Source organism: Schistocerca americana, chromosome 1 (assembly GCF_021461395.2).
Source record: "Schistocerca americana isolate TAMUIC-IGC-003095 chromosome 1, iqSchAmer2.1, whole genome shotgun sequence".
Lineage (NCBI taxonomy): Eukaryota > Metazoa > Arthropoda > Insecta > Orthoptera > Acrididae > Schistocerca > Schistocerca americana.
This window is the reverse complement of record NC_060119.1, coordinates 514904636-514917506: the sequence shown is the minus strand read 5'-3', so window position 1 is coordinate 514917506 and position 12871 is coordinate 514904636. Positions and strand designations below refer to the sequence as shown.

The 12871-nt window shown below is 38.5% G+C and overlaps 1 protein-coding gene across 1 annotated transcript in view; it reads right to left on the bottom strand.

Moving 5' to 3' along the window:
- Nucleotides 1–12871, bottom strand: part of LOC124605129 (neurofibromin) — a 459490-nt gene that overhangs the window by 415484 nt on the left and 31135 nt on the right. Inside the window, exon 4 of the mRNA XM_047136614.1 lies at nt 8394–8505. Coding sequence (XP_046992570.1) covers nt 8394–8505 — 112 coding nt within the window. The remainder of the gene's footprint in view (nt 1–8393; nt 8506–12871) is intronic.

Here is a 12871-nt window from a genome sequence, read left to right as displayed (position 1 = left end):
CGAATACTAATAACTGTAAGTAACACAACAAAATCGATCTCATGATGTGAATAATTCTCACCAGACTCAGTACTTACATGTTTCATTCATACATCTTACCGCAGCTATACGACTCCCACACTGCTGCAGACAATCAATAAATATGTACCATCTGATGATGAATCGCTAGGCGGTTCAAAACCAGTAATGGGATAATAAAAATTAAAGACCAATACAAAAGGCGATTGGTTGCAGTAATTTCAAGAAATTTTTATTTATCATAGTCACAGTGATCCTCCTTCATAATGGATAAAAGTTTTATATATTGACCTATTAACAAAATATGTACATTAAAGTTTTTGACACTGTGGTACAACAAAATGTTTACAAAAGATACATGACAACATCTATTTTTGTAACGCTGGGAGAAGACTAAAACAAGAGATGTGCCCTACCTGTGATAGATGCCAAAGAGTAAAAGTTAGCAATGAAACAGGTAGAGAGTTTAGACAGTATATTCTTCCACATAAAATGTTAGACCTTGAAACCGGCGACGTCTATGAGTCTTCGCCAAAAACTAAGATGACTGAGGGTTTGCTATATCTTTGTAATAGTTGACATGTTTCAGAGGCTTATAAAATTATTCCCACTAAAAAGTAATAAATAAATGCCTCCATGCTGGGGAATTTCCAGACTTGCTGTACGTAGCTTGCACAGTAGCAGTTTACAAAGAAAGTGTTATTGTTGTTGTGGTTTGATACACCTCTCCATGCCACCTCTATTCTGCCCAAGCCATTTCATCTCGGAATAACTACTGCAACCTACATCCTTCTAAATCTGCTTACTGTATCTCTTTGCCTCCCTCTAGAATTTTTTTCCAACCAAACTTCTCTCCAATACTATACTGGTGATCCCTTGAACTCTCAGAATGTGTCATATCAACCAGTCCCTTCTTTTAGCCACATTATGAAACAAATTTCTTTTCTCCCTATTTTTATTCAATACCTCCTCGTTGTTTACGTCATCAACGTATCTTCAGCATTCTTCTGCACCAAAAGCGCCCGTACAATCTTTTGTGGATAGGATGGGTGGGGGGGGGGGGGGGGGGGGGGGGATGAGGAGGCAAGACCTGGAGTATGGAGTATTTTTAATATTTTAGAAGATGAATCGTGACTTTAAGTACCTGTAAACAGTTCTAGTTCTGACCCTGTAATAAACCTGCTTAATACCAACTTTTAAATCATTTCCTTGAAAGGAAAAAACCTAATTACACTATTTTTTTTCTTTCCCTGATAGCTGGGGGTGTGTGGGGTGGGGAGGCAAGGCTCCCCCTTGAACTCAGTTATGGGTGCCCTTGTTCTGCAGCACCACACTTCAAATACTTCTATTCTCTTTTGTGTAAACCATTTATTGTACCTGTCTCATTTCCATTAATGCTTATGCTCCAGACAAACACCTTCAGAAAAGAATTCCTAACACTTGAATCTACATTCAATGTTGCCAAAATCTCTTCTTCAAAAGCAATTTTCTTGCCGTTGTCAGTCTATATTTTATATCCTCTCCACTTTGGCCATCGTCAGTTATTTCACTGCCCATCTACTACTTTTAGTGTCTCATTTCCTAATCTAATTCCCACAGCATCGCCTGATTTAATTTGACTACATTCCATTATCCTTGTTTTGTTTCTGTTGATACCCATTTTATATCCTGCTGTCAATTTAACTGTTCGTCCAAGTCCTTTGCTGTCTCTGATAGAACCTCAATATCACTGGCCATCCCCCATTTTGTTGTTGTTGTTTCCTTAACTGCTTGCTCAATGTACAGAAATCTCAGCTAATAAGTTTGTTCGAAGGAAATAACCTCTTTTATGATACACAGTGCGGCTTTTGGATGGACACTCCAACAACAACTTGATTTAGTTACAAGTATTAGTCAGGGTTTAGAAGACAAGGAGTCTATAGCACTGGCACTTTGTCACCTCAGTAAGGTGTTTAATTGTATCCTGCCCCCTGCTCAGCAAGCTAAAATTATTTGGTATTGGGGGAACCGTTCTACAAAGTCTTGACCTCTATGTGAAAAATGGATGGCAAATTATATCAGTGCAAGGAGCAGACAGGTGAAATGAAGCTACAATATGGTTTGTCACAGGGATCCTAATAGGGCCTCTGTTGTTCCCCATTTTCACTAACGACATGGGTTCCAATGGGCACACCTTGCAGTTCATGGATGATACAACTTTGATCTCAAATAAGAGGATGTAGTTCAAGTTGTTCACCAAGCAGCACCAAGCAGAAGTCCTCTTCAATGAGGCCAAGACCTGGTTTATCATGAACAATATGAAAATTGATGAAGACAAAACAGAGGATGATATGTTGCCCCAGTGACATTGGAGCACTGGGTGACACAGCAGTTGTTAGATTCTGGGCTTTTTCATTGATACAAAGTTGTACTGGCAACAGCACACTAAACCTGTAGTTCTAAACATTTCACATGTTCTGTCCCTCTTGAGACAACTAAAAAGTGTACTATCAGAACATTCCACAGCCACATCAGCAATGAGCTGTTATTGTGGGGCCACTCAGCAGGTTGCAAGAATGTGCTTTTATTGCAAAAGAAAGCAATAGAGATCATTACCTAAAGCGCAAAAAAACTGGCCACTGTAAACCAGTGTTTTTCCTTATTAGGAGTTCTGAATGTTTTCAGCAAATATATTTCAACTGCCTCATCCGCAGAAAGACAAATCATGTGACCTACAGAAAGAGAAGTTAAGTTCAACACAGCAATCCCAATAAATAAAAACTGCTATCCATGATTGATATTCCTGTATAGCTTTCATCTGCATCAGGTAACCAAAGGTCACAATGTTGCCAAGAAAGTTTTAGAGCTCACTTTATCACAGTATCTTCTGTTGCTTTGTGCATCTCAAAAATCCCTTGACTTAAGGACACAAGCATATTTCATTTCTTGATTGGCTGAAGAACTGATTCTCCAACACTTCAGCTATCTCTAATGCAATTGGTTACTAGTGTCTCCACTAAACAAAAATTGCAAAGCATTTGCACCAATATGTTGCAGAAGAACATACTGTGCCTAAAAGGATATTCTATCCCAGACTTGATCTTACTAGTGTAAACATACCACCTTGGCATAAAAGAAGCCAGACTCCTCACTATCTGTCACGATGCATTGGCATGCACCTGTTTTTAATTAAAGTTTGTCCATATACTGTGATAAGTTTCAACAAAAGTTATCAACTCAGTGGTACTGGGTCACCTGTTTACTATGTGTGTGTCCTTGGATTCAGAAGCTACCATTGTCCTTTGTACCTGCACTAAATCAGCATTTGTGATTTAACTACTGTAGAAGATATTCTAATATAAAGGGTGTCCCATTTATTTGGACCATCCTAAATAACTGTTTGTCCAGATGCAAATTATAAAATGTTTTAAGCAAATGTTCTTTAGCCGTCAGGGGGACGTCAATCACCATGATTGCTTCGTTGTAGCTTTGTTTTTTACAAATATATGAACAGCAGTATGACTTTTTTAAATGGCACCCTGTATTTTTTTATTCAGTAATTCATTTCCTCTCCTAAAGACCTATTCAAAAATATATCACAGTGTACCATTCACCGAAACACAACGTTATTAATTACATAACACAACAATGACGTTGACGCTCCCAGTGCTTAGTGCAGGTACTTGGGGTAATGGAACACATCCACGTCCTGACGTTGGCAGAGGACAAATGTACACATAGGTAGAATGCACACTCGCCATCCCGTCAACCATCGTCAGTTGAAGAGTTGTGTGAGTAGAATGTACACCAACAAAGAGAAGGTAGAAATGCTACTCATCTATGGGGAATGTAAGTTAGCAGAACATCAATTGCAGTACTGTTTTCTTATGTACGGGTACATTTAGTATAGTAGTTTAGTACTTTTAAATACTGTTGTGTAGAGTAGGCATACAGTAAAGGCTGTCCTTCCTACAAACTGCATAGACACAATGTTTCTTTTATAATTGCTGTTATTGTTGTTGAAGGTAGGCGAAATGCTACGCAGGCAGCGGAACTGTAAAGAGAGAGATATCCTGACAAGAACACACCTCCCCAATGGATGTTTTCTCATCTTCTTGCGACACTTCAGGAAACGTGAAGTTTCAACCCACAACAATGCAATCGTTGTAGAATTCGCACAGATGAAGCTGCCAAAGTTACTGTTCTCACTTCCATTGCTACGAATCCACATGTGAACACACGACAGCTTGAACATGAGATTGGCATTCCTAAAACCAGTGCACTTTGTATTCTTACATGTCACCGGTTCCATCCTTACCATGTACACCTACATCAAGAATTACATGGTAATGATATCCAGAATTGAGTACAGTTCTGTCAGTGGGCACAGCAGCAAATCCTCGCCAGCACGAACTTCTTCTCCAATGTTCTATTTACCGATGAATGTTCCTTCTCAAACATGGGACAAGTAAATACAAGGAACATGCATTATTGGTCCAGCGACAACCCACGATGGCTTAGACAGGTGAAACAGCACAGCGTATGCCAACTTCCTCAGACAAATTCTTCCTCCTCTTCTGGGTGAAGTGCTGCTAAGAACCAGAATGCTTATGTGGTATCAACACAATGGATGTCCAGCAAATAACGCTTGCATGCATGTCGTGTTCTGAACCGAAGGTATCCTGCCAGATGGATTGGTCGAGGAGGAACAGTTACTTGGCCTGCTAGTCTGCTGATTTAAATCCTCTGGACTTTTTTCTTTGGGGATGAATTATAGATGTTGTCAATCATGATATTCCAACAACACCAGAGGACATGCAGGAACGTATCATGCTTGCTTGTAATACTCTACAGCAGGCACCACTGGAAGCAGTAAATAATTCTTTCATTCAACGAGTGCACCAGTGTATCGGTGTCCAGGGTCACCATTCTGAGTACCTCTGAATGTTCTGCTCCTGAGCAATGGTGCAGGAGAGTCAAAGTCAATTTTGTATTATGTTTTTACTTGGTTTTCATTTGTTTTCTGGCAACTGCAGCAAGTGGATGAGTTTGTGATCTAGGGCTCAAAGTCAATGTTGCGTTATGTAATTAATAATGTTGTGTTTCAGTGAATGGTACACTGTGATACATTTTTGAATAGGTCTTTAGGAGAGGAAATGAATTACCTAATAAAAAATACAGGGTGCCATTTAAAAAAAGTCATACCGCTGTTCATATCTTTGTAAAAAACAAAGTTACAAATAGGCAATCATGCTGATTGATGTCCCCCTGACAGCCACAGAACATTTGTTTGAAACATCTTGTAATTTTCATCTGGACAAACAGTTATTTAGGGTGGTCAAGATAAATGGGACACCCTGTATAGTGTTGTGTTTAGTTTCCATTAAAGAAGAGTAGCCCTATATATTATCTGCATTTATCATAAATCAATTCTGTTTCCAGGTTTGCTAACAATTGTAACTAACCTCAAAACATTTTAGGAATCTAGTAATTTTTACCACTGGTTTTTGTATTGCCTTAATAGAAACCTCATTTTATGAATTTGCTTCAATTCTGATAGGAAATTAGAAACTTTTTAGCTCAACAGATTAAAAAATAATCAGATGGCCAAATTTACAGTTACTTGTTCACTGCCTTGTAACACACTGCACTGGGGGATAAATTGCAGCCCCACTGTGAATGCTGTTCTCAAACAAGGGATGAGTTGGTTGACATTCCTAAGTACCCAGAAACCACCCTGACTACTGTCAAATGATTGGCAGCTGTTGTGAATCGGTGTGTTGAAAGAGATCCTGAGAGTTGTGTACCTGTGATACCAATAGCAGAAGTACCTCAAGTAGTATTCCCTCGTGTGCATCCTGTCTGGTCTGCAGAAAGTGCAGGATTCTGACATTATTCACTCACTTGACTGTGAGTGCATGTCAATGGTAGATCTAGTGTCTCGTACAGGATGGACAGGGACCACAGATAACTCATGGTGTTGTACCAATCCCCCTAACCAACAAGTTTGAGGTGCTGTCTTTCACTGACACTGAAATTGAGCCAGCAGGACTCACTTCACCCATTTTGGGGAAACCTGTTCTGTCCGGTGTCTAGAGGAGGCAAACCCAAAAGGGTAGGGGTCTATTCATCATTGGCAGTTCAATTGTACGGCAAATTATGGTATCCCTTAGTCAAAGTGCAGCAAGGAACTGGAAAGGACACCAGGCGCACTCAATGGGGACCTCATTCAACATGTTGAAGAGGCTGTTCCTGCAGCCACTGTGGGAACTGTGTCATTCCAGCAACTGGCAGAGAAGGTTGCAAAGACCAGCCTTGTATATGAAGTTTCAACGGAGCTCACAATTTGCAGCATTGTCCCCAGAATTGATCATGGCCCTTTGGTTCTGAGATGAATGGGAAGACTGAACCAGAGACTTCAAAGGTTCTGTGGCAAGATAGGCTGAGACTTCCCGGACTTCTGCCATAGGGTTCAGAACTTTAGCGACCCTTTAAATGTGCCCATTGTGTACTACACATTAGAGATTGTTACTCTGGTAGCTGAGTGTGTGTGGGGTGCACGTAAGGGGTTTTTAGATTAGGCAACTCTCCATCTAATCCATATGACGATAGCTGTAGGAAACCCAGAAGTATCAGTGTGAGACTGAAAGAAATGCTTCTCACAGGTGAGAGTATCAAAATCCTAATGGTAAATCACCAAAGCCTTTGCAACAGAGTGCCAGAGTTTGGAAAAGCAGTGAATGCATGAAAAGCAGTGAATCTCACGTAATACTAGGTACAGAAAGCTGGTTGAAACCTGAAATTGATAGCAATGAGATTTTTGGGGAAAATTTAGGTATAAATTGAAAGGGTAGGCAAATCTGAAATGGAGGTGGTGTATTTGTCACAGTAAACAAGAAACTCAGATCTACTGAGATAGAACTGAAGCTGCATGTGAGATTGTTTGGGCAAGACTCAGTATCAGGGATGGGCATAAAATGATAACTGGATCCTTCTATCACCTACCAGACTCATCTCCTGATGTAAACAAAAACTTTAGAGAAAACCTCAGTTTACACGCACATAAGTTTTCCAATCATACTGTAATCGTTGGTGGAGGTTTTAATCACCCAACAATTAATTGGGAAAACTATGGTTTTGTTAGTGGTGGGTGTGATGAGACATCATGTAAAATATTACTAAATGCGTTCTCTTAAAACTACCTAGAACAGATAGTTAGGAATCCCACTCATGATGGAAATATATTGGATCTAATGGCAACATATCTCAATGAGGAACTTGAAACTTCCAGCACTGGGCAGGAGCATGTAGAGGAATTGCGGATCAAGTTTAAAAGAATAGTTGACCATGCACTGAATAGATATGTACCCAGTAGAACAGTTCATAATGGGAGGGAAACTACGTGGTATAGAGTCACTGTATAGAAATTATAAAAAACAGAAATTACTGCATAATAGGTGTCAAAGAAAGTGTAAGGGTATAGATAGAAGATGCTGAATGAAACGTGTTTGGCTGTCAAGAGAGCAATGCCTGATGCCTTCAATGATTATCATAGCAGAGTATTGTCAAATGATATTTCACAAAAGCCAAACAAATTCTGGTCATAGGTAAAGACTGTTAGTGGCACCAAAGTCAGTGTCCAGTTTCTAGCAAATGAGACAGGAACTGAAATTGAGAGTAGCAAAGCAAAAGCTGGAACGTTTAACTCCATAGTCAAATGAGGATAAGATTAGAATAATCACTGCACACACAGAGGATTTAAATGAATTATTCTTCCCGCACTCCATACATGAATGGAATGGGGAAAAAATCCTAATAATGTGACAGTGGTTTTCAGGGTATAGATGTAGATGTATTCCACTGAAAGGCTAAAACAATAGAGTTTCCAAGTAGATTCAAGATAAATGAAAAATAAAAAAATTTAATAGAGAAATGAAGAAATACACATCTGTGTGAACCCCAATGAGCTCTGCTTTATAAGTCAGCTAACACTAATTTAGCAGATTTGATAAGTAAACAAATTTGTAACATCAGCCTCCTTTCCTTGGTGTCAGACACCACATATCATTTTTCAGTGGGGCGCAAGAACCTGATTATAGGAAAATGATTATCCACAGCCACTGACCCAATCAATTTTGATTAAACCTGTTACTGAAAGGAGACCGTTCAAAGTGATGCACTAATACAATGGCGTAAACAGTTTCTTAAAAATATGAGCAGTTGTGTGTCAGCACAGTATTATTCTAAATAACATGTAATTGGCCCCTGAAACAAATACATTAGCAATGCAAAATAAAACACCCAACACTATTAACTGATACTCAAGCCTTTCATATAATAGCTTTCCTTCTTGGAGTGAAAAAACGATAGAAAGAACTTGAAAGATTTATACATACCTTGCAGATATTCTATTGAAAACAGCATTGAAGAAGTTTAAACTGAGAGCAAAGAGCACTTTAGATGCAAGATTTTTTAGCTGTAAAACATTTGGATTGTCTTGTGGTACATCTGAAACAAAGAAAATGAGTTTCAGCAAATATATGAGATGCAAACAAGTTATATTATCATAGTAAATAATAGTGCTAAATAATTATCATAGTTAATGCAGTAGTTATTGGGTGAACTGAGTAGCTCTTTAGTCTCTGTTGCTGGTCCCAAGCCCAGATAAAAGAGTAGGGTTGAAAGTGCAGCCACAAAATGTACTGAGGCGACCATAGCTGTAAATTGGAGCTTAATCTGTTCAAGGCTAACTACCTCCAAAACTCAAATATGAATAGGTCTTTTGGGAAAAAAATTTGCTGCCCTGTCCGACAAAAAAGCTGAAGAATGCTACGTCAGATTCAGTGGGTAGCCACCTAAAAGGCAGCAAGGAATCAATATGTTTGCAATCACCCAAACACCCACTTGCACAGAGTAGAATAAAACAATATCAAATTACCAATCAGAAAAATAAAAAATGTTAATAGCAGGGTTCCAAGAGATCACAAATAAAATGAACGAGTAGTCAAGTCTCAAAGATACAGAATTTACAAAGAGAAACCCAGATAAATTGTCATGCAACACTGCTCCCAATCTGGAATGCATTTTACAATGAATGTAAAAATAATAAGTTGTATAACTGATTTTCAAGCCATCTGACCAAGAATCAGAACTTCAACCTTACTAACACCAAACAAAATCTGTACCATCATAAACACTCGTGCCCCCACTAATTACATTAAGTATCTGTTGAGGACAATCTGTTGAAATCTCCTCAAACAAGCAAATTAAATAAAAATAATGTTCAGATCTTATTAAGGGACCTCTATGCCCAGTTAGGAAGAGTAAAACATACCAAGGTAACAGGAATGAACAAACGCTTGCTGCATTCTGTAGTCAGTATGAAATCCCACTTGAAAAAAGAGGTCAAACAAGCTGGAAACATCCTGATCAGAGAAAAGGGGATGGCAGCTGGATTACATACACATGGACAAATCCTTTCCACACAGATATCTTTAGGTTACAGCACTTAGAGGACTAGACACAGGGTCAGATGATAGAGCAAAAATTCATTCTGCAAGCTTCCCTTCAGGCTGTGGCTAAACCTTGTCTCCTCAATATCCGTGCTTTTTAGGAGTTCTAGTTCTGCAAGTTCCACAAGAAATCTTCTGTGAAGTATGGATGCTAGATCAGGAACTGGCAGAGCTGTGAGGATGGGTCATGAGTTGTGTTTGGGTAGCTCAGTTGGTAGAGCACTTCTTTACAAAAGGCGAAGGTCCGAAGTTCAGGTCTCAATTCAGCACACTGTTTTGATCTGCTAGGAAGTTTCATATCAGCACACACACTGCTGGAGAGTGAAAATTCATTCTGGAAGCATCCCTCAGGTCACGGCTAAGCCACGCATCCACGATACCCTTTCTTCCTAAAGAGTCCGCAGCTTGTGGTCTAGTGGCTAGCATTGATGCCTCTGGATCACGGGGTCCCATGTTCGATTACTGGGAGGGTTGGGGACTGGGTGTTAGTGTTGTCATCATTTCATTGTCATCATCATTCATGACAGTGGCTAGATTGGACTGTGAAAAAAATTGGACTGTGTAAAAATTGGGAGTTTGTAAGGGTGCTGATGATCGTACAGCTGGGTGCTCCATAAGCCAAACATCATCACCTCCCAAAAGTGCTAGTCATAAGTTTAACAGGAGAACATCTGAAAGGTATGAAAGGTAGGTGATTATGAACTGGCAGAAGTAGAGCTGTGAAGAGAGGTTGTGAGTTGTGCTTGAGTAGCTGCAAAAGGCAAAGGTTCTGAGTTCGAGTCTCGATCCAGCGCACAATTTTGATTTGTCAGGAAATTTCAAATCAGCACACAATCCTCTACTGTGTGAAAATTCAATCTGTATACTTTTTATTGGGTAACAACTTAAACCCATAGATTTTTGAGCACCGACTCTGAATCTGATCTCAGATTTTTTCTTTCTTTCTATTATGTACAGTTTTGTAACAATGCGCCTTCACTATGAACATGAAAATTAGCAAAACACAAGATAATGAAATGGAAAGTAATAACAACCTCATTATTACACAGGAATTATATGCCATTGTCTTCCTTTTTCTCTTTTCCTTAAATCTTCTATCATAGTTTTTTCTTAAATGAATTGCATGTTAGTGGATAGAGACCAATGGAAGATCCCCTATCACATTGCTAGTCCAGTGGCTTTGATAATGTCTTTCCATTACCGTGATGTCTTGATGAAAGAACTCACTTTTTTCCTCACTGAAATCACAAAAATCTTCAAGGAAAAATCAAGATGATTGATAAGAAAGTGAATCTAGAGGCTCATCAAACAGTTTAACTTCCTTGAACTCTCCCAGCATGTTGGCTACAACAGAACTATTATGTGGGCCCTTTTTGCTGTCTAGGAACTCTCTCACCCACAGAGATTTTTTATTCAACATTGCAACTGAAGAGCATGTTTCCAATGTCAGATCCAACACACACTCATTTCATTTGGCCTCTTACAGATGAAGCACCTTCTCATACAGATATTTGAAACATTCTTCATTTTTAGATAAAGTTTTCACTAACTTTTTCATTAGGCCCTACTTAATGCATAGAAGTGGTAATTTTCCCCCTGGATACATGAGGTTCTCGAACAGAAATGTTCTTCTCTCCAGATTTCAAAGATTTTTTGGCTGGTCAATTTATACTGGACCAGCACTGATCCCTTGCCTTACCATTCCTTATCTTAATTATTTTATTAATCAAATCGTACAGGATGTATATATCATTAGACTCACTAATAAATGCATTTTTAAATACTTTGAAGTTTATTTTCTGGCTGTGAAAACCTTGACATCAGCTAAATTAGGTGTAAATCTATTACCAAATATTAAGATGTGAAAATTTGTCCTGAACTGGGACTCGAACCCAGATTTCACACCAATTGCATCGGTCACCTTAATCAGTTCGGCAATCCATGCAAGCTCCCCGGACCAACTCAAACTTCCATATGTCAGACTGTCTACGTCCTTTTATCATAGCCCACTTAATTCATCACTAATATTGAGTAGTAGATCTATACCTAATACAGTCAATGTCAAGGAATTTGGAGCCAGTGAATTAATCTCAAAGTATTTCGTACAGCTGTGGATTGTCAATAGCATGCGTTCTTAAAAAAGTGGTAGGTGATGCAGTTTTTTATCATATTAGAGTTCAGCACACTAAAAACAAAAAAAAACAAAGTCATTTTAACTAAAATGTGTACAGCAGGTGGACGGCACTCACTCGCATATAGCAGATTTATGAGAGGAGTACAGAAATAAATAACAAAGAACACAATTCACACTAGCTTTCGAGCACTAGCTCTTTTTTTAGCACTAGTACACATGTTTGGGAATCTGTATGATCGTGTGTATGAATGTGTGCACTTTTGCCATAGAAAGAGCAAAAACTTGAAAGCTAGCATAAAGATTGCTTTATTTTGTGTGTTTGTGTGCACCACACATCACTCAGCTACAGGTTAATGGTTGTCTTCCCTTTATTTTGCGTATTATTCCATCCAGTAATCAATTATACTTACAATGAGTATGAATATTCAACCCAATATACGAACAAATATGTATCAGAAGAACAAGATACCATGGCACAATAATTACATTGATAATCTCTGTCCAACCCCCTGAATAAATTTTTAATTTGAAGGAAACAGTTTTATGAACCTTACACTTTATATGCTACATGGAAGTAAAAAATGAAGGCTGCAAATAATGTGAGACACAGAAAGATCACCTACCCAGCATTTTGTTAAAGTAGCTTAGAAAATTGGCAAGGACAGTACATGGCATAAAGCAGTAGACTACAAGCAAGAAGCAATGCCTCTCACGTACAGACAAATTACAATTACTCCATTCTATGCCAAATAAATTAAGAATGCAACTAAACTTTTTAAAACAGAAAAAAAGCCATGGAGCTGACACCTTAAGAAAAGAACCAAAATACTGTTCTTCACCATATATATGCAATGTCTTCAGTCACAGATGCAACACATCATTATTAGAGTAAATATTTCCACACAGTATTAAATATGCTGTTGTCAAACCCCTTTGTAAGAAAGTTAGTAAGACAGAAATTAACAATTACCAATCAGTCTCACTACTTGCCTCCTTCTCAAAGGTGCTGGAAAAAGTTACTTGTGCAAGAACTATAACAGACTTCTCTCATAATAAGACACACACTCAGACTCAATTTACATTTCCAAACTGTATCTCTATAGAACATTCTGTTTTTCAATTCACAAATCAGATAATACAAAATTTGAATAACAAAATATTGCCCACTGGTATTTTTTGTGACTTGCCAGAAGCATTTGATTATGCAGTTCACAATGTTCTCCTAGAG